Genomic DNA, 27,709 nt, shown 5'->3' on the forward strand with positions numbered 1-27,709 from the left:
GGAGGAGGCGCGGCTTTTGTACACTGGAATGGCTGCTGTCTGTCTGCGTGACATGCTGATTAGGTAGGCAGACAGTGGTGACTCGAGTATAAGCCGAGGGGGGCACTTTCAGCCTAAAAAAAGGCTGAAAATCTCAGCTTATACTCGAGTATATACGGTAGTTATTCAAGTCCTTTTATATCTGCTAGTCTAACACTACCCTATCCTGTAATATATAACATTTTTCTTTTGGGGTTTATTATTATTGTAGTGCCACCCCATAGGAACTGCTAGATATAATGTCTCTCTGTAATTGGAGATGACACACCATTCTCACCTGGCACTACTGATACTTCAAGGGCTTTTTAACAATTTATTTTGAACAGTAGCATTCTGAGAAAAGTCAATTAATATGTCAACGAGTAAACAATATAATAATATAACTGGATACTAATATTAATAGGTAAAGCTGATCCAGGAAATATCTGATTACCCCTTGGGGGATCAGGAAGAATATTTTTCCCCCACTGGAGCAAATTGGATCATGCTTTATTGTTTTTTTTTTTTGCCTTCATCTGGATCAACTGTGGGTATAAGATAGTGGAGGTTTTCGTGTGTTTTGTGTGTGTGTTTTATTCTCTGTTGGTTGAACTGGATTGACTTGTGTCTTTTTTCAACCAGATTTACTATGTAACTATATACCACAAGCAACAAAACAATATATTTTGTATAGAGGGAATAATAGCTACTCTTTTCTAGCAATATACAACTGTATTGGTAGCTGATGCTTAGTACCAAGAGGGAAAAAAAAGCTAATTATAGCATCTAAACAGCCTTTTACTCACCTGTAGGGATGAGCTGAACACCCCCCTGTTCGGTTCGCACCAGAACATGCGAACAGGCAAAAAATTCGTTCGAACACGCGAACACTGTTAAAGTCTATAGGACTCGAACATGAATAATCAAAAGTGCTAATTTTAAAGGCTTATATGCAAGTTATTGTCATAAAAAGTGTTTGGGGACCTGGGTCCTGCCCCAGGGGACATGTATCAATGCAAAAAAAAGTTTTAAAAATGTCAGTTTTTTTCGGGAGCAGTGATTTTAATAATGCTTAAAGTGAAACAATAAAAGTCTAATATTCCTTTAAATTTCATACCTGGGGGGTGTCTATAGTATGCCTGTAAAGGGGCTCATGTTTCCCGTGTTTAGAACAGTCTGACAGCAAAATGACATTTCAAAGGAAAAAAAGTCATTTAAAACTACTCGTGGCTATTAACGAATTGTCGGTCCGACAATGCACATAAAAGTTCATTGATAAAAACGGCATGGGATTTCCTAACAGGGGAACCCCGAACCAAAATTAAAAAAAAAAATGGCATGGGGTCCCCCGAAATTCAATACCAGGCCCTTATCGGAGCACGCTACCTGGCAGGCTGCAGGAAAAGAGGGGGGACGAGAGAGCACCCCCCCTCCTGAACCATACTGGGCCACAGGCCCTCAACATTGAGGGGGTGCTTTGGGGTAGCGGCCCCCCAAAGTACCTTGTCCCCATGTTGATGAGGACAAGGCCTCATCCCCACAACCCTTGGCCGGAGGTTGTGGGGGTCTGCGGCCGGGGGGCTTATCGGAATCTGGAAGCCCCCTTTATCAAGTGGACCCCAGATGCCGCCCCCTCCCTGTGTGAAATGGTAATGGGGTACAAAAGTACCCCTACCATTTCACAAAAAAAGTGTCAAAAATTTTAAAAATGACAAGAGACAGTTTTTGACAATTCCTTTATTTCAAGTCTTCTTCTTTCCATCTTCTTCGGGTCTTCTTCCTTCTTCCTTCCTTCTTCCTTTGGTTTCTTCCTCCATCTTCTTCTTCCTCTGGTTCTTCCTCCGATCCTCTGCTTCTTGCTCCGGTGTTCACGTCCAGCATCTTCCTCTGTGGCGTCTTCTTCCCCGTTTCGTTCTTGGGCCGCTCCGCATCCATAGGAGGCCCTCACTGTGTGACGCTTCTTTTCTTCTGACACTTCTTAAATAATGGAGGGCAGGGCCACCCGGTGACCCCGCCCCCCTCTGACGCATGGGGACTTGACGGGACTTCCCTATGGGTTTCCCCGTGACGTCAGAGGGGGGTGGGGTCTCCCGTTACGTAACCGGGTGACCCTGCCCCCTCTGACGTGACGGGGAAACCCATAGGAAGTTTTTTTGCATTGATACATGTCCCCTGGGGCAGGACCCAGGTCCCCAAACACTTTTTATGACAATACCATGCATATAAGCCTTTAAAATTAGCACTTTTGATTTCTCCCATAGACTTTTAAAGGGTGTTCCGTGGCTTTCGAATTTGCCGCGAACACCCCAAATTGTTTGCTGTTCAGCAAACTGCCGAACAGCCGATGTTCGAGTCGAACATGAGTTCGACTCGAACTCGAAGCTCATCCCTATTCACCTACCAGTGGTAGATGAGCCAAGGAAATAGATACCCAACATGTCAAGCAATAAATATGCTTGATTTGCTAAATTTATTGCTCTCACTCCAGCGTACATTGTGATATGCAGCATGTGTACCACAATTGCCATTTTTGTGTGTAGGCGCTCCAGATACATGCATTTATTTGTGTATGCGGGGGTAGGGGGGTTCAAAAATTTTGGGGGGTGGAGGATTTTAAGTGCTTGGGTGTAACTTTATTTGTTTACACTTTTTACTTTTATTCTTTTTTTGCTAATTTTTTTTTATTCTTGTTAGTGGCCAAACTTTGTGCATTGCATTGGGAGGCACCTAAAAGGGCGTAATCAGTTGTGATGTCTAAATATAGTCCTGGCTGTAAGAACAGCATGTCATATGACCAATCTGTGTACATAATTAAAAAAAATCATCCTGCAGTCCTTCACAGCTTCTGGTTGCACTTTTCTTTCAGTGTACATCAGCAATGTATCATGTGCAATATATAATGTAACCAATCTAAACTGTACGTGGGAATGGAGAAAAGATTCGCCCTCCGATGCAAGATATTCATTTGCATTAAGGTACGTTACAAGTTAAAGTAACATTAATGGTTATTTTTTTTTTCCTTTAAAATAAAAAAACATGTTATACTTACCTGCTCTGTGCAATGATATTGCATAGAGCAGTCCCGATCCTCCTCTTCCGGAATCCCCAGCCGGCGTTTCTGGATGCTCATCTTCGCACTCTTGTGGGCTCAATCCCAGGCTGACTTGTCAGCCCCCCCGCTCCCTCGTCACAGAATTTGATTGACAGCAGCGGGAGCCATTTGAAATGATTAATCTGTGCAGTGAGGAGGGACAGAGCCGAGAGAGCCGCTGCTCTCATGCACAGCTCTAGATTGGGATCAGGCTCAGGTAAGTATAAGGGGGGGGGGGGGGTGAGGGAGACATAAGCAGCACAGGAGTATTTTATACCTTAATGCATAGAATGCATTAGGGTAAAAAACCTGAAGACTTTACAACCACTTTAAGATCCATTTTTTTCAATCATTCATTAATAATGTAATCTAATTTGAACTTTTCTTTTTAAGACTATATGATAAAACACTGGCTTGCAAACGGTATTTGAAAAGTCATGAGAGAAATATAGGATGCCACATGAAAAATATCTTCCCCAAAAAAAGCAATGATGAAATCCCAAAAGTTAGGATTTGGTTCTTTAATAATATAACTCGCTTCTCAAAAACCTTTCAAACGGGTGTGATAGGTAAGTGTTTGTTCACCTTTTTCATGACCTAGTGCTTATGTAGATTCTGTATAGTGTATACAACAGTTATTTTAACCATGTAATATGAAATATTTCTTCATTTTTTTTTAAAGTCTAATTTAATTGAGAACTTTAAAACTTTGTCCAATTTTATTTCAATTTTATTAAAAAAAAAAAAATTTTTTTGGAATGTATAAATGTATGTACAGTAAATGAGAGAAAAAGAAAACAAAGTAGATGTGGCTATGTTCTGTTCTGATGTGCACCTGGTGACAGGTGCTTCTATTTAAACCCCAATTACAATGTGTGTAATAGTGCTCATTTAAGTATGTATAAGCTACTGTTAGCAAATAGTATGGTCTCCATATAAACTGTGAACGTGGTAGTGAAAAACAATCTTAATCCAAAATGAGTATATGTGATATTAAATAAATAAACCAACCGATGTGGTACTGCTTATGCAATAAATCAATGATAATCTGAGTATGTATAATGCAAATCAGTGGTCTGTAAATAAAGTGTTATGTGAAAATATATAGAAAATTAAATAAATATGCAGAGATATTTATTTATAAAAAATATGTGATAAAAATATGCAAAATTCACCATGACCCTATTTATCCCATAGACCAATATATGGGATAAATAGAGTCACAGTGAATTTTGCATATTTTTATCACATATGTTTTATAAATAAATATCTCTGCATATTTATTTAATTTTCTATATATTTTCACATAACACTTTATTTACAGACCACTGATTTGCATTATACATACTCAGATTATCATTGATTTATTGCATAAGCAGTGCCACATCGGTTGGTTTATTTATTTAATATCACATATACTAATTTTGTATTAAGATTGTTTTTCACTACCACGTTCACAGTTTATATGGAGACCATACTATGTGCAAACAGTAGCTTATACATACTTAAATAAGCACTACTACACACATATAATTGGGGTTTAAATAGAAGCACCTGTCACCAGGTGCACATCAGAACAGAACAGCACCACATCTACTTTGTTTTTTTTTCTCTCATTGATTTACTCCACCTAGTGGTAGTAATTGGTAGAGGCAACAGTTACATCAACTAGCATTTTTCTAATCCAACCCTTGAGCTGGTACTTATTCCTTTGCGCAGAATCACTCATTTTTCTATGTACAGTAAATGTTTATTAAATCTTCATAGCCTGGCTATAGTTTACATTAAAGTACAGTGACAATCATGTAATCACTGTCTTCTCCCGGTGACCCCAATTACCCCACTGGGAGAAGACAATGGAGGGATTCCTGCACCAACACTGTAGGTGTTGATGGGGGAATCAAGCAAATTTCTTTCCTGCAACCCATAGTTGCAGGAAAGAATTTGCTCTGTGGATTGCTGGCCTTAGTACAGCGATGTGTCCTTTTTTTTTTATTTTCGTTCAGCCCGCTATGTTGATTGAAAAAAAAAAAGTATTTTATGTGTACCAGGCTTTAGCCATTCCAAATCCTGCACTGAAGATGAGGAGCAGCGTGGTGTAGTGGCAATAATTCACACAGTCAGGTGCAATATAATACTTGTATTGAACAAATTCGGCAACAGTTCACAACAACCCATTGGTCCGCTGTTTTAGTCCTGCTGGCAGTCTTTTCAATAAACCTGTTGGACGGATGTTGGTTTACAGCTAATTTTTCTCATTGTCTACATATTCATGGTTGCGAGCTGGAGCTAGCACCCAGCCCCTCCTTTTGGTGGATTATCATACTCACCTGGAGCAGCGATCTGTCTTCTTGTTCCAGTTCACAACAAAGCCGGTGGGACAGCTACCCAGCTGGGCACACTCACAGTTTCCAATAACGTGAAGAAGTAGGTCCTAGCCTAACCGACAACATCTGTTGAGAGTGGTTAGAATGTGGCCTGGCCGTTTTGTGCCCAATCAGAAAGGTGTCCAGAGAAATGCAACCCTATGCTTTCCCTCCTCATCAGAAACCTTTTCCTATCGCTAGTGCTGTCCCTAACAGACGTTTCCCTAATCTATCCACTCGCAAAGAGCATGCCAAACCCAGGGGGCAGGGTCTTAAATAGACTCTACCATGCCTAAGGTGGCCACCAGAGTCAGGGTGGCCAGAATCCAATCGAATTGCTGCCTCAGTGACTCAGGAAACCATAGAGGAACACTGTTCCCAATTACTTTCTCTCCCCCTGCATTGCCACTGTGAATGAGCGCCACCTGCAGTGGGGACAGCAGACTGCACCTGTCTACATGCTGACAAAATAAATTTCTGTTTTATGTATAGTGATCCTAAATCTGTACGCCAGTAATATCTTGTCTGCACAGATCTTCATACTCTCTGAATTTCTGCAAAGAACCTGGATTCACATGTTAGCTTCTGATTGTCTGAATTGGTTCATGACTTCCATTCCAATCTACGTGCTCCCTTAAGTCGCTGGTCTCCCTATATACAGTATATTACAAAAACGAGTACACCCCTCACATTTTTGTAAATATTTTATTATACCTTTTCATGTGACAATACTGAAGAAATGACATTTTGCTACAATGTAAAGTATAGAGTGTACAGCTTGTATAACAGTGTAAATGTGCTGTCCCCTCAAAATAACGCAGCACACAACCATTAATGTCTAAACGCCTGGCAACAAAAAAAGAGTACATCCCTAAGTGAAAATGTCCAAATTTGACCCAAAGTGTCAATATTTTGTGTGCCACCATTATTTTCCAGCACTGACTTAACCCTCTTGGGCATGGAGTTCACCAGAGCTTCACAGGTTGCCACTGGAGTCCTTCTCCACCCCTCCATGAAGACATCACAGAGCTGGTGGATGTTAGTGGCCTTGCACTCCTCCACCTTGCATTTGAGGATGCCCCACAGATGCTCAATAAGGTTTAGGTCTTGTCAGGAAAGGTCTCCTCCGCTGGTAATATTGATCATTTGGCGTGCAGTACTAAGGTCCACCAGCAGGTGTCTCCTGGCAGTTTGGAGCTGTCAGAAGAGCTTTTTCCTGCTGGTATTGTCACCTTTGGGCCGCAGTACTGGCATCCACCAGCGGAGGAATCCTGGCAGTATGGAGCAGGTATTCCCCTCTGCAGACAGGTGTCACCTGACCTTAATTAGCAGAGCTGCAGTATAAATACCTGGCAAGTGCACACTCATGTTGCCCTGGCATTGTCCTTGAGCCATGACCTGCAGCCTGCTCCTCTAATCCTGAAACCTGATTCCTGAACCTGAACCTGAAGCTGAAGCCTGATTCCAGATTCCTGGAACCTGTTGATCCTGTTTCCTGCCTGAACCCTGGACCCTGAGCCTTGTACTTGACCCGTCCCTCCTGTGATCCATCCATCCTCTCTTGTCCTGTTTGTTTCCTTTCCCAGCTACTGATCTCCTGTTTATGACCCTGGCCTGGCTTGACTACGATTCTAGTACTCCCTTTTGCTACATATGCTGGTTGTGTATAGGGATGAGCTTCGAGTTCGAGTCAAACTCATGTTCGACTCGAACATCGGCTGTTCGCAAGTTTGCCGAACAGCGAACAATTTGGGGTGTTTGCTGCAAATTCGAATGCCGCGGAACACCCTTTAAAAGTCTATGGAAGAAATCAAAAGTTTTAATTTTAAAGGCTTATATGCAAGTTATTGTCATAAAAAATGTTTGGGGAACCGGGTCCTGCCCCAGGGGACATGGATCAATGCAAAAAAAGTTTTAAAAACGTCCGTTTTTTCAGGAGCAGTGATTTTAATAATGCTTAAAGTCAAACAATAAAAGTGTAAGATCCTTATAAATTTCGTAGCTGGGGGGTGTCTATAGTATGCCTGTAAAAGGGCGCATGTTTCCTGTGTTTAGAACAGTCTGACAGCAAAATGACATTTCAAAGGAAAAAAAGTCATTTAAAACTACTCGCAGCTATTGCATTGCCGGTCCGACAATATACATAAAAGTTCATTGATAAAAACAGCATGGGAGGGGGCGTGGCCTGACGCAACATGGTGTAAGACGTGTGGTCTCTGAGCTCCTGCCAGTACCCCTAATTAAGCCATAATCCTGAGCTACCTGCACTGGGCAACCGGCTGGACTGTCTCCCCGGACCACCTGGGACAGAAGAATCTGACCCCTGAGGGGGAGGAACGTTCGGCGTCTCGAGCGGAGCGGCGATCTCCCGCTCGGCGGCAATATAAATCGAGACCGCGGCTTCGGCCTACTACCGGAGGCCGCGGCCATCTTGGTCCTCCTTACTGACGGCCCTGCCTGAAGCATTCCACACCACACAGGTACCCAGCTACTATACAGCTTTCTGGGAGGACTGGGCTGCACCCTTCCCTCTGTCTGCTACCTTGTGTACCCATCAGGGGCCCGGGGAGACTGATGCTCACAACCGGCCTAGTCTGCAGCCTGAGCCTACACAGGGTGACCGGCGGCCATCTTGGCACACCTACCCCATATATCTGAGCTGTGCACATGGACTGTGGCTTTGCCGTCCCCATCTAGACAGTGCCCTCTCATCCCCTGTATCTGCCAGTGCATCTGAAAAGGAAGGGGGGGATACCTCACACATTGACTCTGCAAGATCAGCTCCTGACCCCAGATCGAGCGAACGAAGCCGTTATGCCATTCCACCAGCTTTTACCTACCCGGCCATGAGCTATCGAAAAAGAGGCAAGTACAAGGCATCCCTCAAGCCAAATCCGGCGGCACAAATCGACCGATATCTAAAAGAAAAGTCCAGCTCAGGCCGGGAGGATCATGCTGGGATAACACGTGGCGAGGCCTGCTCGCCATCTGCATCACCTGACAGCATGGCGGCTTCACAGAGTACAAGTTCACAGGCCCTCACGGGGATCCCGAATCTGCTAAACCCATCGCTGATCAGCCAACCGGCAACAGGCCCGTCTGTGCAGCTACTTAGCGATGACTCCGACATTAGAGCACTGCTGAGGGCTCTGCCCACTAAAGCAGACATGGAAGCTCTCCCCACCAAGGCGGACATGGAGGCACTTGTACTGAGAGTAGAGGAGCAGCACCGTCGTGACCTGCAGGAGGTCCGGGCAGAGGTACAAGAGATTGATGAACGGCTAACTAAAGAGGAGGCCTCAATGGGGGCTCTGGAGACTCGAGTAACACTACTGGAGAGATCGCAGCAGAGATATCTGGAACAGCTAGCAGAGGTACAGTTGCACGCTGAAGACTTGGAGAACCGTAGCCGGCGCCAAAACATACGGTTTAGAGGCATACCAGAAGCCACCGGCCCGGAGAATCTAATAGAAACAGTGAGGGCACTAATACACACAATACTAGATGGTGCCCTTCCCGCCTCCCTGGAGTTCGACAGGGTACACAGAGCGCTTGGCCCGAAACATACGGACATGGAACGTCCCCGCGATGTGTTATGCCGTCTCCACCGGTACAGTCATAAGGAACAGATCATGCGCGCAGCGCGGCTCAAGGGTCCGGTAGACTTTGACGGTGCACAGATTTCAGTGTATCCAGATGTGTCCCGTGCAACCCTCTTGAGGAGAGCAATGCTGAAGCCATTGCTGGAGAGAATAAGCCGAGCAGGACTGTCATACCGATGGGGATTCCCTATACAACTGACCGTCTGGAAAGGAAACGAATCCTTTACTCTACGCCGACATGCCGAACTCCCGGACCTTTTTGCCTTCCTGGGAATGGAGCCGGTTCTGCTGCGGGACTGGCTTGGTCCCATACCGAGCAGGGATTTCCGTCCAGCCCCTCAGAGCGCATCATTGGGTCTCCCTCGTCGATCGACAAGGCGCAGACAAAGAGAGCATACTCCGATAAGAAGTAGGGATCCGGAGCCGTGAGACCAGAGATCCCATACATGTAAGTGACTGACAGCGAGAGGTGACTGTGTTACGGGACTCGTAATGTTTTTCTTGGTAATCAACGGGCTCAGGGATACTGAACTTTTTCCCCTCCCCTCTGGAAGCCGACTGTTTTGGGGATCCGCTCCGATCCCGATAGTATCCCTCCTCTGCCCCTTACATTTTTCTTTTGTGATCAGGAGAGTAGTACTGCCGAACCCCTCTCCTCTCCAGGACTGTGATGTGTGACCATACTAGAAATATTACATCCCTCCTCTCCCGGGGTATGCCATGGAGTGTTCCACCCGATACGCAACCATATCACCAAGTAGATAGGAGACTCCGGCGGAGAGGAGGTAGCGGTCTTATGGGGTGGCGTGGTTGCCCTGGGACAACATGAGCCATAAACTACAGCAAAAGTTTGAAAATGCTCGTCACAGGTTAAGAGGACAACCACTAACAAATCTTTTTTTTTTCACACAGCAAATTGAGAGGACTCTAACCCCCTCTCGACGGCTAGGAATAAACATATGGAAGGTAGTGTGTGCTTTGGAGGTGGAGGCACTGAAGGGGAGGGATGAGGGGTGTCTAGAACATAGCAGGAAGTGGGGAACAGGATGCGTATTTGCAGTAGACGTGCAGCGTTGCACCGCTTCTTAGTGAATAACGGCTTGGCACAGGGGCTTTCTGTTAATGGGGGGTCCCTTGTGTCGCCATGGTCAGAGATGATGCACCCTCCCGGTGAGAGTCACGCCGGGAAAGGGAGCACGCTCAGAAAGATGGCTGTTGCGGGGCTGCACGTCAGATTCCAGTTGCACCAGGGAAACCAGTGAATGACGCATGGGGGGGGGGGAGGGGGGGAGTCTGTTACTGTTATAAACGTATGGTCCCTTTAACACAGATATGCTCTAAGTTATGCTGGTTATTACACTGTTTTGCCTCATCGGCGCTCTGGGGGGTGTTGAATTTCGCCTGCTGCACACTCATATAGTTGGACGGATACAAGGGTTTCCCAGTGTGACATCACTGGAATGTAATTAACTGATTGCAAGCAATGGGGTGTAGCAGGCGACAGAGGCATTCCCCCTAAGTCATAGTTTTCAATCTGTAGCTTGTCATATAGATAGCAGGATAAAAGTCCAAGATACTGATGCTTATATGCAGGTTCATGAGAACTTCTCGTTTTCCAGTTTCAATTTTTCTAGTAATATATGCTAGTGCAGGTTGGTTCACTTGTCTTATATTTGTTCTTTTTTACATATGGGTCTGGTTGGGGAGCTCTCGATCACGGTTGTGTTCAGCCACTACCCCAATTAGGACAACACCCCTCTGGGGCTTGATTTAGTAGTCCTAAGGGTGTTCTGAGACTAAGTCTCCCAAACGCTATAGGCGTTTTAGTTTCTTTAGTTTCTTCTTCCACCCATTTTTTTTTTTTTTTTTTTTTTTTTATTTTTTTTTGGGTGCACTGATACTTTAGTGACCCACTCTCCACTTTTCTGCCCTCTCTTTCTGCTTTTTTTCTACTTACCCCCCCTTTTTTTTTATTTCTTTCTGTACCCCTTTCCTAGGCCTAACCCGCATCATGGACTCCAGGGATACTCTCCGATTAATGTCTATCAACGTCAAGGGACTTAATACCCCTGAGAAAAGATCTATGGTCTTGGCTAATTTGAAACAAGCGAAGGCCCATATATGCTTTTTACAGGAAACTCATTTTCGAGCCGATGCAATACCAAGACTTCAAGACCGCTTTTTCCCAACCGCATACCATGGGTGCTCGCCCGAATCTAAGTCAAAGGGGGTTAGCATTATAATACGTGCCGCAACGCCGTGGACACTGAAAGAACAGTGGAATGACAATGAGGGACGGGCATTACTGGTGAAGGGAACCTTGGGCGGCTCCTTGGTAACTCTAGTGAATTTGTACTTCCCCAACACTGGTCAGATTAGATTCTTTGAGTCTATCCTGACGAAACTACAAGACTTTGCTGAGGGAGCAGTGGTGTTGGGGGGAGACCTCAACTTCACTATGGACCCACACCTAGACGCGTCGAGGCAAACTTCCCAAATCTCTTATGCAGCACTCAAGCGCTTAAAAAGGAATTTTCATGCCTTTCACTTGGTTGACGTGTGGAGGGTGCTGAACCCGACACAGAGGGACTACACCTTCTATTCTCACCCTCATGATTCCTATACGAGAATCGATCTTTTTATGCTTCCCCAGTCCATGCTATCTAGGGTAAGATCGGCAACTATAGGGCCCATCACTTTCTCAGACCACGCGCCAGTCTTTGTTGACATAGACCTCATACCACATGTACCTAGACAATGGCAGTGGAAGCTTAATGACTCATTACTTCAAGAACCTGAGGTGGTGGAGGAGGTGGCGAGGGAACTTAGAAACTTTTTTTCAGATAATATAGGTCCGGATAGTACACCTCAGATGATCTGGGAGGCACACAAGTGCACTATCAGAGGAATACTAATTAAAATTGGTACTCGCCTCAAGAGGGCGAGGTCTCAGCAAATCCTTGAACTCTTAGATAAAATTAGGGTATTGGAATCCATACACAAACAATCCCTTGCACCTCAAGCGCTTGTGGAACTTACAACTCTGAGAAATCAATTGAGATCACTGGCGATGTTCAAAGCTAAGGCAGTGATCGCGAAATGCAAACGCACTTTCTACGAGCACAGCAACAAATGTGGTAAATTGTTAGCAAGGGCCTTGAGAGCCCAGAGGGCACAAACGTTCATACCTGAGCTCATGGGAGAACAGGGCCACAAAGTACATACTACGGAGGACATTGCGGAACAGTTCCGCAAATATTATACCTCTTTATATAACCTTCCACAACAATTGTCGGCTAGTGATAAAATAAGAGAAAGGGAGGCTATACGACAATACATCCAGAAGTCAGGTCTCCCTCGGCTGCCTGATGAGGCGTTAGCAACTATGGAGGAACCTATATCGGAGGAGGAGGTAGCATTGGCCATCACCCGTATGCAAAAAGGTAAAGCCCCGGGCCCAGACGGATACTCGCTGACATACTATAAGACATTCGGGGGTATCCTGACACCACACTTTCTTGCGGCCTATAATGACACTGGGGAGGGGACGGGTTTCCCTCAGGATTCATTACGGGCATTCATTTCGGTGATTCCAAAGGAGGAGAAAGATCCGTTGCACTGCCAGAATTATAGGCCTATATCCCTCCTTAATGTGGATCTAAAGATCTTTACCAAAATTCTATCCATGAGATTATCGGAATGGATCCCGTCAATTATCCACTCAGATCAGGTCGGATTTGTGCCCTCCAGAGAGGCGAGGGATAACACCACGAAAGCTATCAACCTTATTCACGCAGCACGAACGAAGGGAATCCCGATGCTACTTCTCTCTACCGACGCCGAAAAGGCGTTCGATAGGGTGAACTGGCCCTTCTTGACCGAGACCCTGTATCACATAGGACTGGGACAGAGGATGATGAACTGGATGTTAGCTATATATTCCAGACCATCGGCTCAGGTGAAAGTAAACGGACTGTTGTCCTCCCCTTTTGATATTACCAACGGGACGAGGCAGGGGTGTCCCTTGTCCCCTTTAATATTTATCTTAGCATTGGAGCCCTTTCTCCGTACAGTGAGAGACAATCCCAACATATCAGGGATACACCTGGGGGACTCATTGTCTCCCAAAATAGCGGCCTTCGCGGACGACCTGCTCTTTTTTATATCTAATCCCCTAGTCTCCATACCTAACTTGATGTCAGAGCTCAGGGCATACGGTAAATTATCTAATTTTAAAGTTAATTTCCAAAAATCGGAAGCCCTAAACATATCCATGCAGAACTCATTGGCTAAACTGCTGCAAGCAGACTTTCCCTTTAAGTGGGCGGATTCCAGTATCAAATACCTGGGCATCCGTCTACCAAAGAAGGTGGAAGACGTATTCACTTTTAATTTTCCCCCCTTGCTGAGAGACATTAAAAAAGATCTGCAGAAGTGGCAATCGGGTTTGTTCTCCTGGTTTGGTAGATGTAGCATAGTAAAAATGAATGTTATGCCCCGCATTCTATACTATCTCCAGACTCTACCCATTAGGATCCCAAAGGCTTTCCTAAGAGCAGCAAATAGGGAGTTGACCCTGTTTATTTGGGCCAGAAAGCCCCCGCGGCTCGCTCAATCAATCCTACGGTTGCCAAAAATGCTCGGTGGAATTGCTCTTCCAGATGTGGCTCTCTATCATTCAGCCTGCCATTTGACAAGAATAATCGACTGGTGTCGCCATGGGACACTAAAACAATGGATTCAAATTGAGAAGTGCTTGACGGGTATGGAGCTAGAGGGACTGCCGTGGTGTCAGCAGAATCTACCAGTCCGCATAACGGATCATCCTACAGTGGGTGAGACATGGCAAATGGCCCAAAAAATATTTAGAGAACACTCGATTGTGCCCGCTCCCTCACCGCTAACCCCAGTAACGGATAACCCTGCCTTTAGCCCAGGAGTGAACGAATCCAGATTCCAAGCTCTTAAGGGGTGTAACAGATCGCAGCTCCGTCACTTCATTAGGAATGGGAAATGGATGACCAGGGAGGAACTAATGGATGATCCCCTCCTGGCGAGTCTTTCTTTTTGGCAAAAGGTCCAATTAGCGCATTTTCTTAGAGCACAGCCCTCACCGGAACCTTTCTTGCGAGCATTGACAGCATTCGAACTTCTTTGTTCGGAGCAGGAGCCATTGCGCCATGCCATTTCATTAACTTACCAGCTCCTCATCTCACCCCCCGAGGGATTTAGACCTCCTTATCTGGCTAAGTGGGAACGTGTCTTGGGAATAAAGCTAAATGAGAGACAGGCAGAGAGAATATTTCTCTTTACCTATAAGACTTCGATCTGTGCGGCCCAACAGGAAGCGGGGTTCAAGGTCCTATCACATTGGTATTTCACACCAGACAGAGTGCATCGGATGTTTCCTCAGAGCACGGATATTTGTTGGAGGTGTGGGGAGGAAGAGGGCTCTCTTCTTCACATATTCTGGTCTTGTAGGCTTCTTGCACCTTTTTGGTCAGAAGTACACCGGATCACACAGAAGTTTACAGATAGGGAGCTGCCCAGGACCCCTGAATTCTTTTTATTACACCATCATGAAATACCAAGCAAAGCATACAGGAAATCAATCCTGCCCTCATTGATTACGGCGGCGAAAAGTTGTATTCCCCTATTCTGGAAAAAGACGGAGCCCCCGGGTATTGCGGTATGGTTGAAAAAGATAGTTGATATCCACAAAATGGAGGACCTTGTGGCCATTGACCAGGGACGTAGTGAACAGTTCTCTAAGAAGTGGTATTATTGGCTCCAGTTTTTCTGCTCAGAAGAGTATGCAAGGCTGGCGGCCTAGATATTTAGTAAGTTGGAGAAACTGAAGGTGGAGACACTGCGGGTGTGGCTGGAGAGGGGGGGCTCTCCCACTTCCCCCGCCCCCCCCCCCCCTTTTTTTTTTTTTTTTCCTTTCCTTTCTTTCCCTCTCGCTCTCTTATCTCTCTTTCTCATCCCTCTTCCCCTCGCTCTCTATACTTTCCTTGTCTCCTTCTTTTTCCGTTCTTAGTCTTTCTTTGTTCGCATACTACGGTATGCGGATAAAGGAAAAGGAGGGAGAACATAGAAAATTAAGAAAAGAAAATACAACAAGAGGTAATACGTAATAGTAAACCTGGCACAGCGGGCTTCCTTGAACTGTAAACCGGTCAACTAGGGTGAAATTGAATAGGAGTATACACGTTATCAGGTTATATTGCTAGTCAGTAAGGATTAATCAGTAGAACTGTATGTAAAATGTGGAGAATTGATGTGCCCGTTCTATTGATGTTTGTATATTGCTGTTTGCATGCCTCTTTGTAAATAAAGAATTTAAAAAAAAAAAAAAAAAAACAGCATGGGAATTCCCCACAGGGGAACCCCGAACCAAAATTTAAAAAAAAAATGACGTGGGGGTCCTCCTAAATTCCATACCAGGCCCTTCAGGTCTGGTATGGATATTAAGGGGAACCCCGGCCATAATTAAAAAAAAAAAATGACGTGGGGGTCCCCCTAAATTCCATACCAGACCCTTATCTGAGCACGCAACCTGGCAGGCCGCAGGAAAAGAAGGGGGGACGAGAGAGCGCCCCTCCTCCTGAACCGTACCAGGCCACATGCCCTCAACATTGGGAGGGTGCTTTGGGGTAGCCCCCCAAAACACCTTGTCCTCATGTTGATGAGGACAAGGGCCTCATCCCCACAACCCTGGCCGGTGGTTGTGGGGGTCTGCGGGGGGGCTTATAGGAATCTGGAAGCCCCCTTTAACAAGGGGACCCCCAGATCCCGCCCCCCCTGTGTGAAATGGTAAGGGAGTACCCCTACCATTTCACTAAAAAACTGTCAAAAATGTTAAAAATGACAAGAGACAGTTTTTGGCAATTCCTTTTTTTAAATGCTTCTTCTTTCTTCTTTCTTCTATCTTCCTTCATCTTCTTCTTCTTCTTCTTCTGGTTCTTCTGGCTCTTCTGGTTCTTCCTCCGGTGTTCTCGTCCAGCATCTCCTCCGCGGCATCTTCTATCTTCTTCCCCTCGGGCCGCTCCGCACCCATGGCATGGGGGGAGGCTCCCGCTCTTCTCTTCATGTTCTTCTCTTCTTCATCTTCTTCTCTTCTTCATCTTCTTCTCCAGGCCGCTCCGCATCCATGCTGGCATGGTGGGAGGCTCCCGCTGTGTGACGCGTCTCCTCTTCTGATGGTTCTTAAATAACGGGGGGGGCCACCCGGTGACCCCGTCCCCCTCTGACGCACGGGACATGACGGGACTTCCCTGTGGCATTCCCCGTGACGTCACAGGGAAGTCCCGTCAAGTCACTGTGAGTCAGAGGGGGGGCGGGGTCACCGGGTGGCCCTGCCCCCCGTTATTTAAGAACCGTCAGAAGAGGAGACGCGTCACACAGCGGGAGCCTCCCACCATGCCAGCATGGATGCGGAGCGGCCCGGAGAAGAAGATGAAGAAGAGAAGAAGATTAAGAAGAGAAGAACATGAAGAGAAGAGCGGGAGCCTCCCCCATGCCATGGGTGCAGAGCGGCCCGAGGAGAAGAAGATAGAAGACGCCGCGGAGGAGATGCTGGACGAGAACACCGGAGGAAGAACCAGAAGAGCCAGAAGAACCAGAAGAAGATGAAGGAAGATAGAAGAAAGAAGAAAGAAGAAGCATTTAAATAAAGGAATTGTCAAAAACTGTCTCTTGTCATTTTTAACATTTTTGACAGTTTTTTAGTAAAATGGTAGAGGTACTTTTGTACCCCCTCACCATTTCACACAGGGGGGGCTGGGATCTGGGGGTCCCCTTGTTAAAGGGGGCTTCCAGATTCTGATAAGCCCCCTGCCCGCAGACCCCCACAACCACCGGCCAGGGTTGTGGGGATGAGGCCCTTGTCCTCGTCAACATCGGGACAAGGTGTTTTGGGGGGCTACCCCAAAGTACCCTCCCAATGTTGAGGGCATGTGGCCTGGTATTGTTCAGGAGGGGGGCTCTCGTTCCCCCCTCTTTTCCTGCAGCCTGCCAGGTTGCGTGCTCGGATAAGGGTCTGGTATGGATTTTTGGGGGGACCTCACGCCGTTTTTTTTTTTTTGGCCGGGGTTCCCCTTAATATCCATGCCAGACCTGAAGGGTCTGGTATGGAATTTAGGGGGACCCCCACGTCATTTTTTTTTTTAAATTTTGGCCGGGGTTCCCCTTAATATCCATACCAGACCTAAAGGGCCTTGTATGGAATTTAGGGGGACCCCCACGTCATTTTTATAAAAATTTTGGTTCGGGGTTCCCCTGTGGGGAATTCCCATGCCATTTTTATCAATGAACTTTTATGTGTATTGTCGGACCGGCAATGCAATAGCCCGAGTAGTTTTAAATTACTTTTTTTCTTTGAAATGTCATTTTGCTGTCAGACTGTTCTAAACACGGGAAACATGTGCCCCTTTACAGGCATCCTATAGACACCCCCCAGCTACAAAATTTAAAGGGATCTTACACTTTTATTGTTTGACTTTAAGCATTATTAAAATCACTGCTCCTGAAAAAACGGCCGTTTTTAAAACTTTTTTTTTGCATTGATCCATGTCCCCTGGGGCAGGACCCAGGTCCCCAAACACTTTTTATGACAATAACTTGCATATAAGCCTTTAAAATTAGCACTTTTGATTATTCATGTTCATGTCCCATAGACTTTAATGGTGTTCGCGTGTTCGAACAAACTTTTTTCCTGTTCGCATGTTCTGGTGCGAACCGAACAGGGGGGTGTTCAGCTCATCCCTAGTTGTGTATTATCACTGTTTGGTTGTTTGGGTTGTTCACTCTGTATTGGTGGTGTGTTCACATGTATATGCATTTACCTTAATAAACTTACCTTCACCTATTGATGTCTGGTTCACTCTGTTGCAGTCCACACAGTTCTGGTCTTATCTGGTATATGACAGAATACCAGGGCCATCCCTGACCGGAAGTGGCTGCACAGGGGAACCATTTTGATTCAGTTTGGTTGCAAACATAAATGCCGATGGAGTTATCTATTTTTCTCTGCTGGCATCTGAAAGTGGTGATTATTGCCGCCAGGCTCTGAAAGGATGGTCTAGTGACCAGTTGTTTGCAACTATACGTTTGGCTCACTCCCTGGTCGATCAGGGTTATATATTGTTTGGGGAGGTGCAGCCTTTGATCAAGATCTGTACTGAGCTGGCCCTGCCCTGTATTCCAGAGGGCCGTGATGATTTCACTCCTCCTTTTGATATGAATCAGGTTGTATCCCTAGTGTGGCTTTTTAAAGATGATCCTGCCGATTTTTGTGAGCACTACTCAACCTGTTCCCTACAGGTGATTGCTGAGTGCATTGTGTCTGCTCAGTCTTTTGTTAGACAGGGAGATTTAAAAGCACAGTTTGTGCAACCTATACTTTCAGCATGGTCTGACATGATGCAATCAGCTCCAGCCAAACAAACCACCTCTGCCACCAAACACCAGCCTACCCAGTCCGACCTCCCAGTGCTTGCTACCCAGTCCGACCTCCCAGTGCTTGCTACCCAGGCTGGCCTCCCAGTGCTTGCTACCCAGTCCGACCTCCCAGTGCTTGCTACCCAGTCCGACCTCCCAGTGCTTGCTACCCAGTCCGACCTCCCAGTGCTTGCTACCCAATCCGACCTCCCAGTGCTTGCTACCCAGTCCGACCCCCCAGTGCTTGCTACCCAGTCCGACCCCTAAGTGCTTGCTACCCAGTCTGACCTCCCAGTGCTTGCTACCCAGTCCGACGTCCCAGTTCTTGCTACCCAGTCTGACGTCCCAGTTCTTGCTACCCAGTCTGGCGTCCCAGTGCTCGCTACCCAGTCCGACGTCCCAGTGCTTGCTACCCAGTCCAACGTCCCAGTGCTTGCTACCCAGTCCGACGTCCCAGTGCTTGCTACCCAGTCCGACATCCCAGTGCTTGCTACCCAGTCCGACGTCCCAGTGCTTGCTACCCAGTCCAACCTCCCAGTGCTTGCTACCCAGTCCGACGTCCCAGTGCTTGCTACCCAGACCAATGTCCCAGTGCTTGCTACCCAGTCCAACATCCCAGTGCTTGCTACCCAGTCCGACGTCCCAGTGCTTGCTACCCAGTCCGACGTCCCAGTGCTTGCTACCCAGTCCGACGTCCCAGTGCTTGCTACCAAGTCTGACGTCCCAGTGCTTGCTACCCAGTCCGACATCCCAGTGCCTGTTATCCAGTCCAATGTCCTGAAGTCCACTTTCCAGCCGGAGGGGCCAGTGTTCCAGCCGGAGGGGCCAGTGTTCCAGCTTGAAGTGCCCGTGCCTGCTGCCCAGCTTGAAGTGCCCGTGCCTGCTGCCCAGCCTGATGTGCCTGCTGCCCAGCTTGAAGTGTCCGTGCCTGCTGCCCAGCTTGGAGTGCCCGTGCCTGCTGCCCAGCCTGATGTGCCTGCTGCCCAGCTTGAAGTGCCCATGCCTGCTGCCCAGCTTGAAGTGCCCGTGCCTGCTGCCCAGCTTGAAGTGCCTGCTGCCCAGCTTGAAGTGCCCGCTCTCCAGCCTGATGTGCCTGCTCTCCAGCCTGATGTGCCCGCTCTCCAGCCTGATGAGCCCCCTTTCCAGCCTGATGTGTCACTGTCTGCTGTCCAGCCTGATGACCCGGAGTTTACTGCCCAGCCTGATGACCCAGAGCTTGCTGCCCAGCCTGATGACCCGGAGCTTGCTGTGCAGCCTGTGCCCATGCCCACTGCCCAGCTTGATGTGCCTGTGCCTCTGCCTGCTGCCCAGCTTGCAGTGCCCATGCCTGCTGCCCAGCTTTAAGTGCCCGTGCCTGCTGCCCAGCTTGAAGTGCCTGTGCCTGCTGCCCAGCCTGATGTGCCTGCTGCCCAGCTTGACGTGCCTGTGCCTGCTGCCCCGCTTGATGTGCCTGCTGCCCAGCTTGAAGTGCCCATGCCTGCTGCCCAGCTTGAAGTGCCCGTGCCTGCTGCCCAGCCTGATGTGCCTGCTGCCCAGCTTGAAGTGCCCGCTCTCCAGCCTGATGTGCCCGCTCTCCAGCTTGATGTGCCTGCTCTCCAGCCTGATGAGCCCGCTTTCCAGCCTGATGTGTCACTGTCTGCTGTCCAGCCTGATGACCCAGAGTTTACTGCCCAGCCTGATGACCCAGAGCTTGCTGCCCAGCCTGATGACCTGGAGCTTGCTGCCCAGCCTGTGCCCATGCCCACTGCCCAGCTTGATGTGCCTGTGCCTCTGCCTGCTGCCCAGCTTTAAGTGCCCGTGCCTGCTGCCCAGCTTGAAATGCCCGTGCCTGCTGCCCAGCTTGAAGTGCCCATGCCTGCTGCCCAGCCTGATGTGCCTGCTGCCCAGCTTGATGTGCCTGCTGCCCCGCTTGATGTGCCTGCTGCCCAGCTTGAAGTGCCCATGCCTGCTGCCCAGCTTGAAGTGCCCGTGCCTGCTGCCCAGCCTGATGTGCCTGCTGCCCAGCTTGAAGTGTCCGCTCTCCAGCCTGATGTGCCCGCTCTCCAGCCTGATGTGCCCGCTCTCTAGCCTGATGAGCCCGCTTTCCAGCCTGATGTGCCACTGTCTGCTGTCCAGCCTGATGACCCGGAGTTTACTGCCCAGCCTGATGACCCGGAGCTTGCTGCCCAGCCTGATGACCCGGAGCTTGCTGCCCAGCCTGTGCCCATGCCCACTGCCCAGCTTGATGTGCCTGTGCCTCTGCCTGCTGCCCAGCTTGAAGTGCCCATGCCTGCTGCCCAGCTTGAAGTGCCTGTGCCCGCTGCCCAGCCTGATGTGACTGCTGCCCAGCTTGAAGTGTCCGTGCCTGCTGCCCAGCTTGAAGTGCCCGTGCCTGCTGCCCAGCCTTATGTGCCTGCTGCCCAGCTTGAAGTGTCCATGCCTGCTGCCCAGCTTGAAGTGCCCATGCCCGCTGCCCAGCCTGATGTGACTGCTGCCCAGCTTGAAGTGTCCGTGCCTGCTGCCTAGCTTGAAGTGCCCATGCCTGCTGCCCAGCCTGATGTGCCTGCTGCCCAGCTTGAAGTGTCAGTGCCTGCTGCCCAGCTTGAAGTGCCCGTGCCTGCTGCCCAGCCTCATGTGCCTGCTGCCCAGCTTAAAGTGCCCATGCCTGCTGTCCAGCTTGAAGTGCCTGTTTCCCAGCTTGAAGTGCCTGCTGCCCAGCTTGAAGTGCCTGCTGCCCAGCTTGAAGTGCCCATGCCTACTGCCCAGCTTGAAGTGCCTGTGCCTGTTGCCCAGCTTGAAGTGCCCGTGTCAGCTGCCCGGCTTGAAGTGTTCCTGTCTGCTGCCCAGCCTGGTGTGTTCCTGTTCGCTGCCCAGCTTGGTGTGTTCCTGTCCGCTGCCCAGCCTGGTGCGTTCCTGTCCGCTACCCAGCCTGATGTGCCACTGCTTGCTGCCCAGCTTGAGGTGCCCGCTGCCCGGCTTGACACCATGGACTTTCCCCAGCAACGGCTAGTTGGAGCATCCGGAGGTCGCTCCTTCGAGGGAGGGTACTGTCAGGAAAGGTCTCCTCCGCTGGTAATATCGATCATTTGGCGTGTGGTACTGAGGTCTACCAAAAGGTGTCTCCTGGCAGTTTGGAGCTGTCAGAAGAGCTTTTTCCTGCTGGTATTCTGTCACCTTTGGGCCGCAGTACTGGCATCCACCAGCGGAGGGATCCTGGCAGTATGGAGCAGGTATTCCCCTCTGCAGACAGGTGTCACCTGACCTTAATTAGCAGAGCTGCAGTATAAATACCTGGCAAGTGCACACTCATGTTGCCCTGGTATTGTCTTTGAGCCCTGACCTGCAGCCTGCTCCTCTGATCCTGAAACCTGATTCCTGAAGCTGAAGCCTGATTACTGATTCCTGATTCCTGGAACCTGTTGATCCTGTTTCCTGTCTGTTACCTGAACCCTGGACCCTGAGCCTTGTACCTGACCCGACCCTCCTGTGATCCATCCATCCTCCCTTGTCCTGTTTGTTTCCCTTCCCAGCTACTGATCTCCTGTTTATGACCCTGGCCTGGCTTGACTACAATTCTGGTACTCCTTTTTGCTACATATGCTGGTTAAGTATTATCACTGTTTGGATCTTTGGGTTGTTCACTCTGTATTGGTGGTGTGTTCACATGTATATGCATTTACCTTAATTAACTTACCTTCACCTATTTATGTCTGGTTCACTCTGTTGCAGTCCACACAGCTCTGGTCTTATCTGGTATATGACAGGTCTGGAGACATGCTTGGCCAGTCCATCACCTTTACCCTCAGCTTTTTTAACAAGGCAGTGGTCGTCTTGGAGGTGTGTTTGGGGTCATTTTCATGTTGAAATACTGCCCTGCGGTCCAGTCTCCAAAGGGAGGGGATCTTGTTCTGTCTCAGTATGTCACAGTACATGTTGGCATTCATGGTTCCCTCAATGAACAGTAGCTCCCCAGTGCCGGCAGCACTCATGCAGCCCCAGACCATGACACTCCCACTGCCAAGCTTGACTGTAGGCAAGACACACTTGTCTTTGTACTCCTCACCTGGGTACTGCCACACACGCTTGACACCATCTGAACCAAATACGTTTACCTTGGTCTCATCAGACCACAGGACATGGTTCCAGTAATCCATGTCCTTAGTCTGCTTGTATTCAGCAAACTGTTTGTGGGCTTTCTTTTGCATCATCTTTAGAAGAGGCTTCCTTTTGGGACGACAGCCATGCAGACCAATTTGATGCAGTGTGCAGCATATGGCTTGAGCACTGAAAGGCTGATCTCCCACCCCTTCAATTTCTGCAGCAATGCTGGCAGCACTCATAGGTCTATTTCCCAAAGACAACCTCTGGATATGACGCTGCGCACGTGCACTCAACTTCTTTGGTCAACCATGGCGAGGCCTGTTCTGGGTGGAACCGGTCCTGTTAAACTGCTGTATGGTCTTGGCCACCATGCTGCAACTTAGTTTCAGGGTCTTGGCAATCCTCTTATAGCCTAGGCCATCTTTATGTAGAGCAACAATTCTTTTTTTCATATCCTCAGAGAGTTCTTTGCCATGAGATGCCATGTTGAACTTCTAGTGACCAGTATGAGAGAGTGAGAGCGAAAACACCAAATTTAACACACCTGCTCCCCATTCACACCTGAGACCTTGTAACACTAATGAGTCACATGACACCAGGGAGGGAAAATGGCTAATTGGGCCCAATTTGGACATTTTCACTTAGGTGTGTACTCACGTTTGCTGCCCGCGGTTTAGACGTTAATGGCTGTGCGTTGAGTTATTTTGAGGGGACAGCAAATTTACACTGTTATACAAGTTGTACACTCACTATTTTACATTGTAGCAAAGTGTCATTTCTTCAGTATTGTCACATGAAAAGATATAATAAAATATTTACAAAAATGTGAGGGGTGTACTCACTTTTGTGAGATACTGTATATTCTTTTTGTTGCCTCAAAAAGGGTTTCTATATATTAGGAATCCTTATTAGACATGTGCTGTTTGTTTAGTTCCAAACTAATATTCTGCCAAATTTTTCGTTATTCGGAATAAATGAAGATTACTGAATGCGCCAAATAACGAAAGAAAATTTATCCGAATTTCGGAAATTCAAATTAAATTTGGAATTGAGTTTTAGTTTCTTTAGTTTCGAACTGTATAGTTCTGAAATCAAAGACTGTGTGTGTTATTAGTGTTCCATTTCGAAATAAAGCTGTTTTTGTTAAGGCAAAGGTAATTTAAAGAGTCATTGTAATCAATTGTTGAATATGTTTATTCACTTTGCCGCATTCAAATTGAAAAAACAATAACATTTTGGTTTCGACTGATTGGAAATGTATATCGATTTGAACATTTAGAATCGAAAAAAAATCGCTAAGTTCGAAGAAAATTCGAAAAATTATGAATTTGAATTTGGAATATGAATTCCGAATACAAATTGAGCGAATCAATCTAATTTAACGAAACTAAATAACTAGATTAAGGAATCTAAATGAAATTAAATAAATGTTTTCTTCATGCACGTCTAATTTTATAAACCACAAACATTGTCATTAACCCCCTTGACCTATGATATCCCTATTTATATTTTGTAACTGTAATTTCTTTATTTTATTCCTATTATATTCAAAAATCCTATTAATCTTAAGAATTTTCACAGCAATTGACTATACGGGATGCATACTTAGAATTGTACATGGGATCGTAGTCAGCAAGCAGAAAAAAACAACACAAAAAGCAAAAAACACCAGATGCAAAGTATGAAATATAATAATGATAAAATTAATTAAAAATATAATTTAATATATATTTTTTTAAACTTTAATATCACATCTCCATATAAATAAATAAATTAACCAAAACAGACCCAGTCACTAAGACTTGAGCCATTTACACAAATAACAGGAAACTTCAAAATCAACTGTGCCCCTTGCTTAACAAGGTGACCCACCACATAATATAGGCTGCAACAAAACAGACAGGGAGGCAGGGAGCTCACAGCTGGTGTACTCCTAACAGCGGGCACTTCTGAGAGCTCACCTCAGTCTTATACAGGGGCACAAGACCCCTCTAAAACATTCTAAGAGGTCACCTAAGAGGTGACCTTTCCTCATCCTATAGGAAAGGTCAATTGATCTTTTTCTTACATGTCTTACCTCACAGGTACATGTGAATGTGTGGGGAACCTGGAAACTCCTACTGCTAACACGGTCCCATGAGGGAAGGGGGACCTTAAAACAGGCATCCCCCTTTTTCCCTTTCATTGGACCATAGCCAGCAAGCAGGAAAAAACAATAAATAATAAATAAAAACAGGAAACGCAAAGTATGTAATAAAATTGGCCATGGCCCTTTATTATTGGTGTAAAATAGTATTTAATAATTGTATTTTTTTTTTTAATTTAAAATCACATTACCATATAAATAAATAAATCAACCAAAAACCAAAACAGACCCAGTCACTATGACTTGAGCTATTTACACAAATATTAGGAAATGTAAAAATCAACTGAACCCAAAAGCCAGGTGGGTCACAGGACCCACCTGGGCATCACACCTCCGGACCGTGGCCATTTCAATACATATTTGCAGATCACTATTGGAAATATCCAGGCCAATATCTGACCGATAAAAATTTATCTCACGTGTTGGAAAAACTTCTCAGAAGTGACTCATGATGATAACAGAGGAAGGAAGCACCAGGGAGAAACAACACTCATAGCTTTGGAGAGCGATAAGTAAACACAACAGATGTTTGTGCTTTGCCCAGATTCCATGACTGAGGTTTTCAACCAGTTTAAGGAAATCCCAGAAATACTCTGTGGTCTATGAGTATCTTGAGAACTCTTACCAGCATTAGACTTATACAGAGCATTGCAACTATTGCTAGCTACATCAGTAATGCTGTGTGCAGACCAAACAACAGCAGAAAAATTAACATTTAAACTATGGACATTAGACTTACTACTAAGATCATTAACTAGCTTAGATAATGAATCAGGCAGATTATATAATAAATTCAATTGTGAGTACTCAGCATTGGTAGATTCTTGCTGTGGGTTCTGCTGAGTAGGCTGGATATGGATGGCGGGGATACTGCAGACTTCTTCCTGTCTTGATGGAACTGCTGGAGATCTGGCTCTGCTGCTTCTTTTCCTGGGGGATCTGCTTCTCTGAGGGGACCAAGATGCCAGGCTGCCGTCTTTTGCCCTGACAACATCAGTGAAGCATGGTGGTGGTAGTGTCATGGCGTGGGCATGTATGGCTGCCAATGGAACTGGTTATCTTGTATTTATTGATGATGTGACTGCTGACAAAAGCAGCAGGATGAATTCTGAAGTGTTTCGGGCAATATTATCTGCTGATATTCAGCAAAATGCTTCAGAATTCATTGGACGGTGCTTCACAGTGCAGATGGACAATGACCCAAAGCATACTGCGAAAGCAACCAAAGAGTTTTTTTAATGGAAAGAAGTGAAATGTTATGCAATGGCCAAGTCAGTCACCTGACCTGAATCCGATCGAGCATGCATTTCACTTGCTGAAGCCAAAACTGAAGGGAAAATGCCCCAAGAACAAGCAGGAACTGAAGACAGTTGCAGTAGAGGCCTGGCAGAGCATCACCAGGGATGAAACCCAGCGCCAGGTGATGTCTATGCATTCCAGACTTCAGTCTGTAATTGACTGCAAAGGATTTGCAACCAAGTATTAAAAAGTGAAAATTTGATGGATGATTGTTAATCTGTCCCATTACTTTTGGTCCCTTAAAAAGTGGGAGGCACTTATACAAACTGTTGTAATTCCTACACCGTTCACATGATTTGGATGTAAATACTCTCAACATAAAGTTGAAAGTCTGCAGTTAAAGCACATCTTGTTTGTTTCATTTCAAATCCTATTGTGGTGGTATATAGAGCCAAAAAGATTAGAATTGTATCAATGTCCCAATTATTATGGACCTGACTGTAATTTAATTGTTACATTAATTTATGCTGTTTTAATTGCAGAATTGTTAAATGCACCAATCAATATTTCTGTAACCTCGGTTAATGAGAACACGAAACTTGAATGGCTTTCTCCACCAAGTATAAACCCGGTACCTTCAGACTGTTTCCAATATCATATTAGAGTTACAGAGATGCAGACAAATCTAATCAAGGTAAGTATTATAAATGAAATAGTTTGAACTGATGAACTTACACTTCATTATTTCTTTATTCTGTAAACATATTTGTTTTTATCATTCATTGAGGGACACAGACATTTAGGAATTCTTAAACAATTGGGTTATACTACTTCCTGCAGCAGGTTGAGACACTGGCCCAAAAATGTTGAAGACAACCCAGTATAACTCCACCTCTACTCATTATATCTCTGTTTTGTTTGAATGATTCACATTGCCGTGCTAATAGTGACAACATAAACTTGATATGGGTGAACCATTATATCAAGAAAGAACAGAAAATAAAATGTGAAAAAAACAGTCCCAAAGTGAACTCAACTCCAAATCCATCGCTGTGACAATAATGATAAAGGAATCTTGTGTAATCTAAGGTGCGCAACACCCAAGTGCACCCACCTCCTCCAATTAAGAGGACTTTTACCAGGATCTTTGGACCCTTTATGTATAAAAAGTCAGATAGGCATAAGAATGAAATCCCATTGGTAGGGAAGCGGTCTGGAACACCGTGTCCAGGGGGCCTAATAGCACCTTCAAGTCTCAAGACAGGGTCCACTTATTGTCCAATCCATTGGCCCAGAAGAGTTCACCATACCATTAAAGCAAATCAGGCTAACTCACATAGTGTATAACTGTCAACTCAATTATATTAAAAGTAAGCACACTACTCACAAGGTAAAAAAAATACAAGCGCTTTTAGTAAACACTTCTTTGTACATGAGAGCGTGGGGACGCCACATGCGAAAGCTCCGCTGACCATCAGTCAGCAGAAGCCTTGCATCTTTTTCAATATATACAAGGCTTCCACTGATTGGTTGAGATGGATGACATGATGTCATCTGCCTGCCTCTCTACCTCAGTCAGAGGAAGTCTTGTATTCACTGAAAAAAGGCCTGAATGGTGAATATGAGCTGAGCTTAAGCCGTCTTTACACAGAGAGGGAGGTGTTTTGTACCACTTCTGGAACACACTTACTATACATAGCACAAGATGCTACAGTATATAATATAG

The 27,709-nt window shown here is 46.3% G+C and overlaps 1 protein-coding gene across 2 annotated transcripts in view; it reads left to right on the plus strand.

The window, feature by feature from the left end:
- LOC141128852 (interleukin-5 receptor subunit alpha-like) overlaps positions 1-27,709 on the plus strand; it is a 146,452-nt gene that overhangs the window by 59,254 nt on the left and 59,489 nt on the right. For both annotated transcript variants that reach the window (XM_073616425.1, XM_073616426.1), the window contains exons 5-7: positions 2,885-2,993; positions 3,503-3,678; positions 26,526-26,677. In XM_073616425.1, the coding sequence (XP_073472526.1) occupies positions 2,885-2,993; positions 3,503-3,678; positions 26,526-26,677 (437 nt within the window). The remainder of the gene's footprint in view (positions 1-2,884; positions 2,994-3,502; positions 3,679-26,525; positions 26,678-27,709) is intronic.

Source organism: Aquarana catesbeiana, linkage group LG02 (assembly GCF_042186555.1).
Source record: "Aquarana catesbeiana isolate 2022-GZ linkage group LG02, ASM4218655v1, whole genome shotgun sequence".
Classification (NCBI taxonomy): domain Eukaryota; kingdom Metazoa; phylum Chordata; class Amphibia; order Anura; family Ranidae; genus Aquarana; species Aquarana catesbeiana.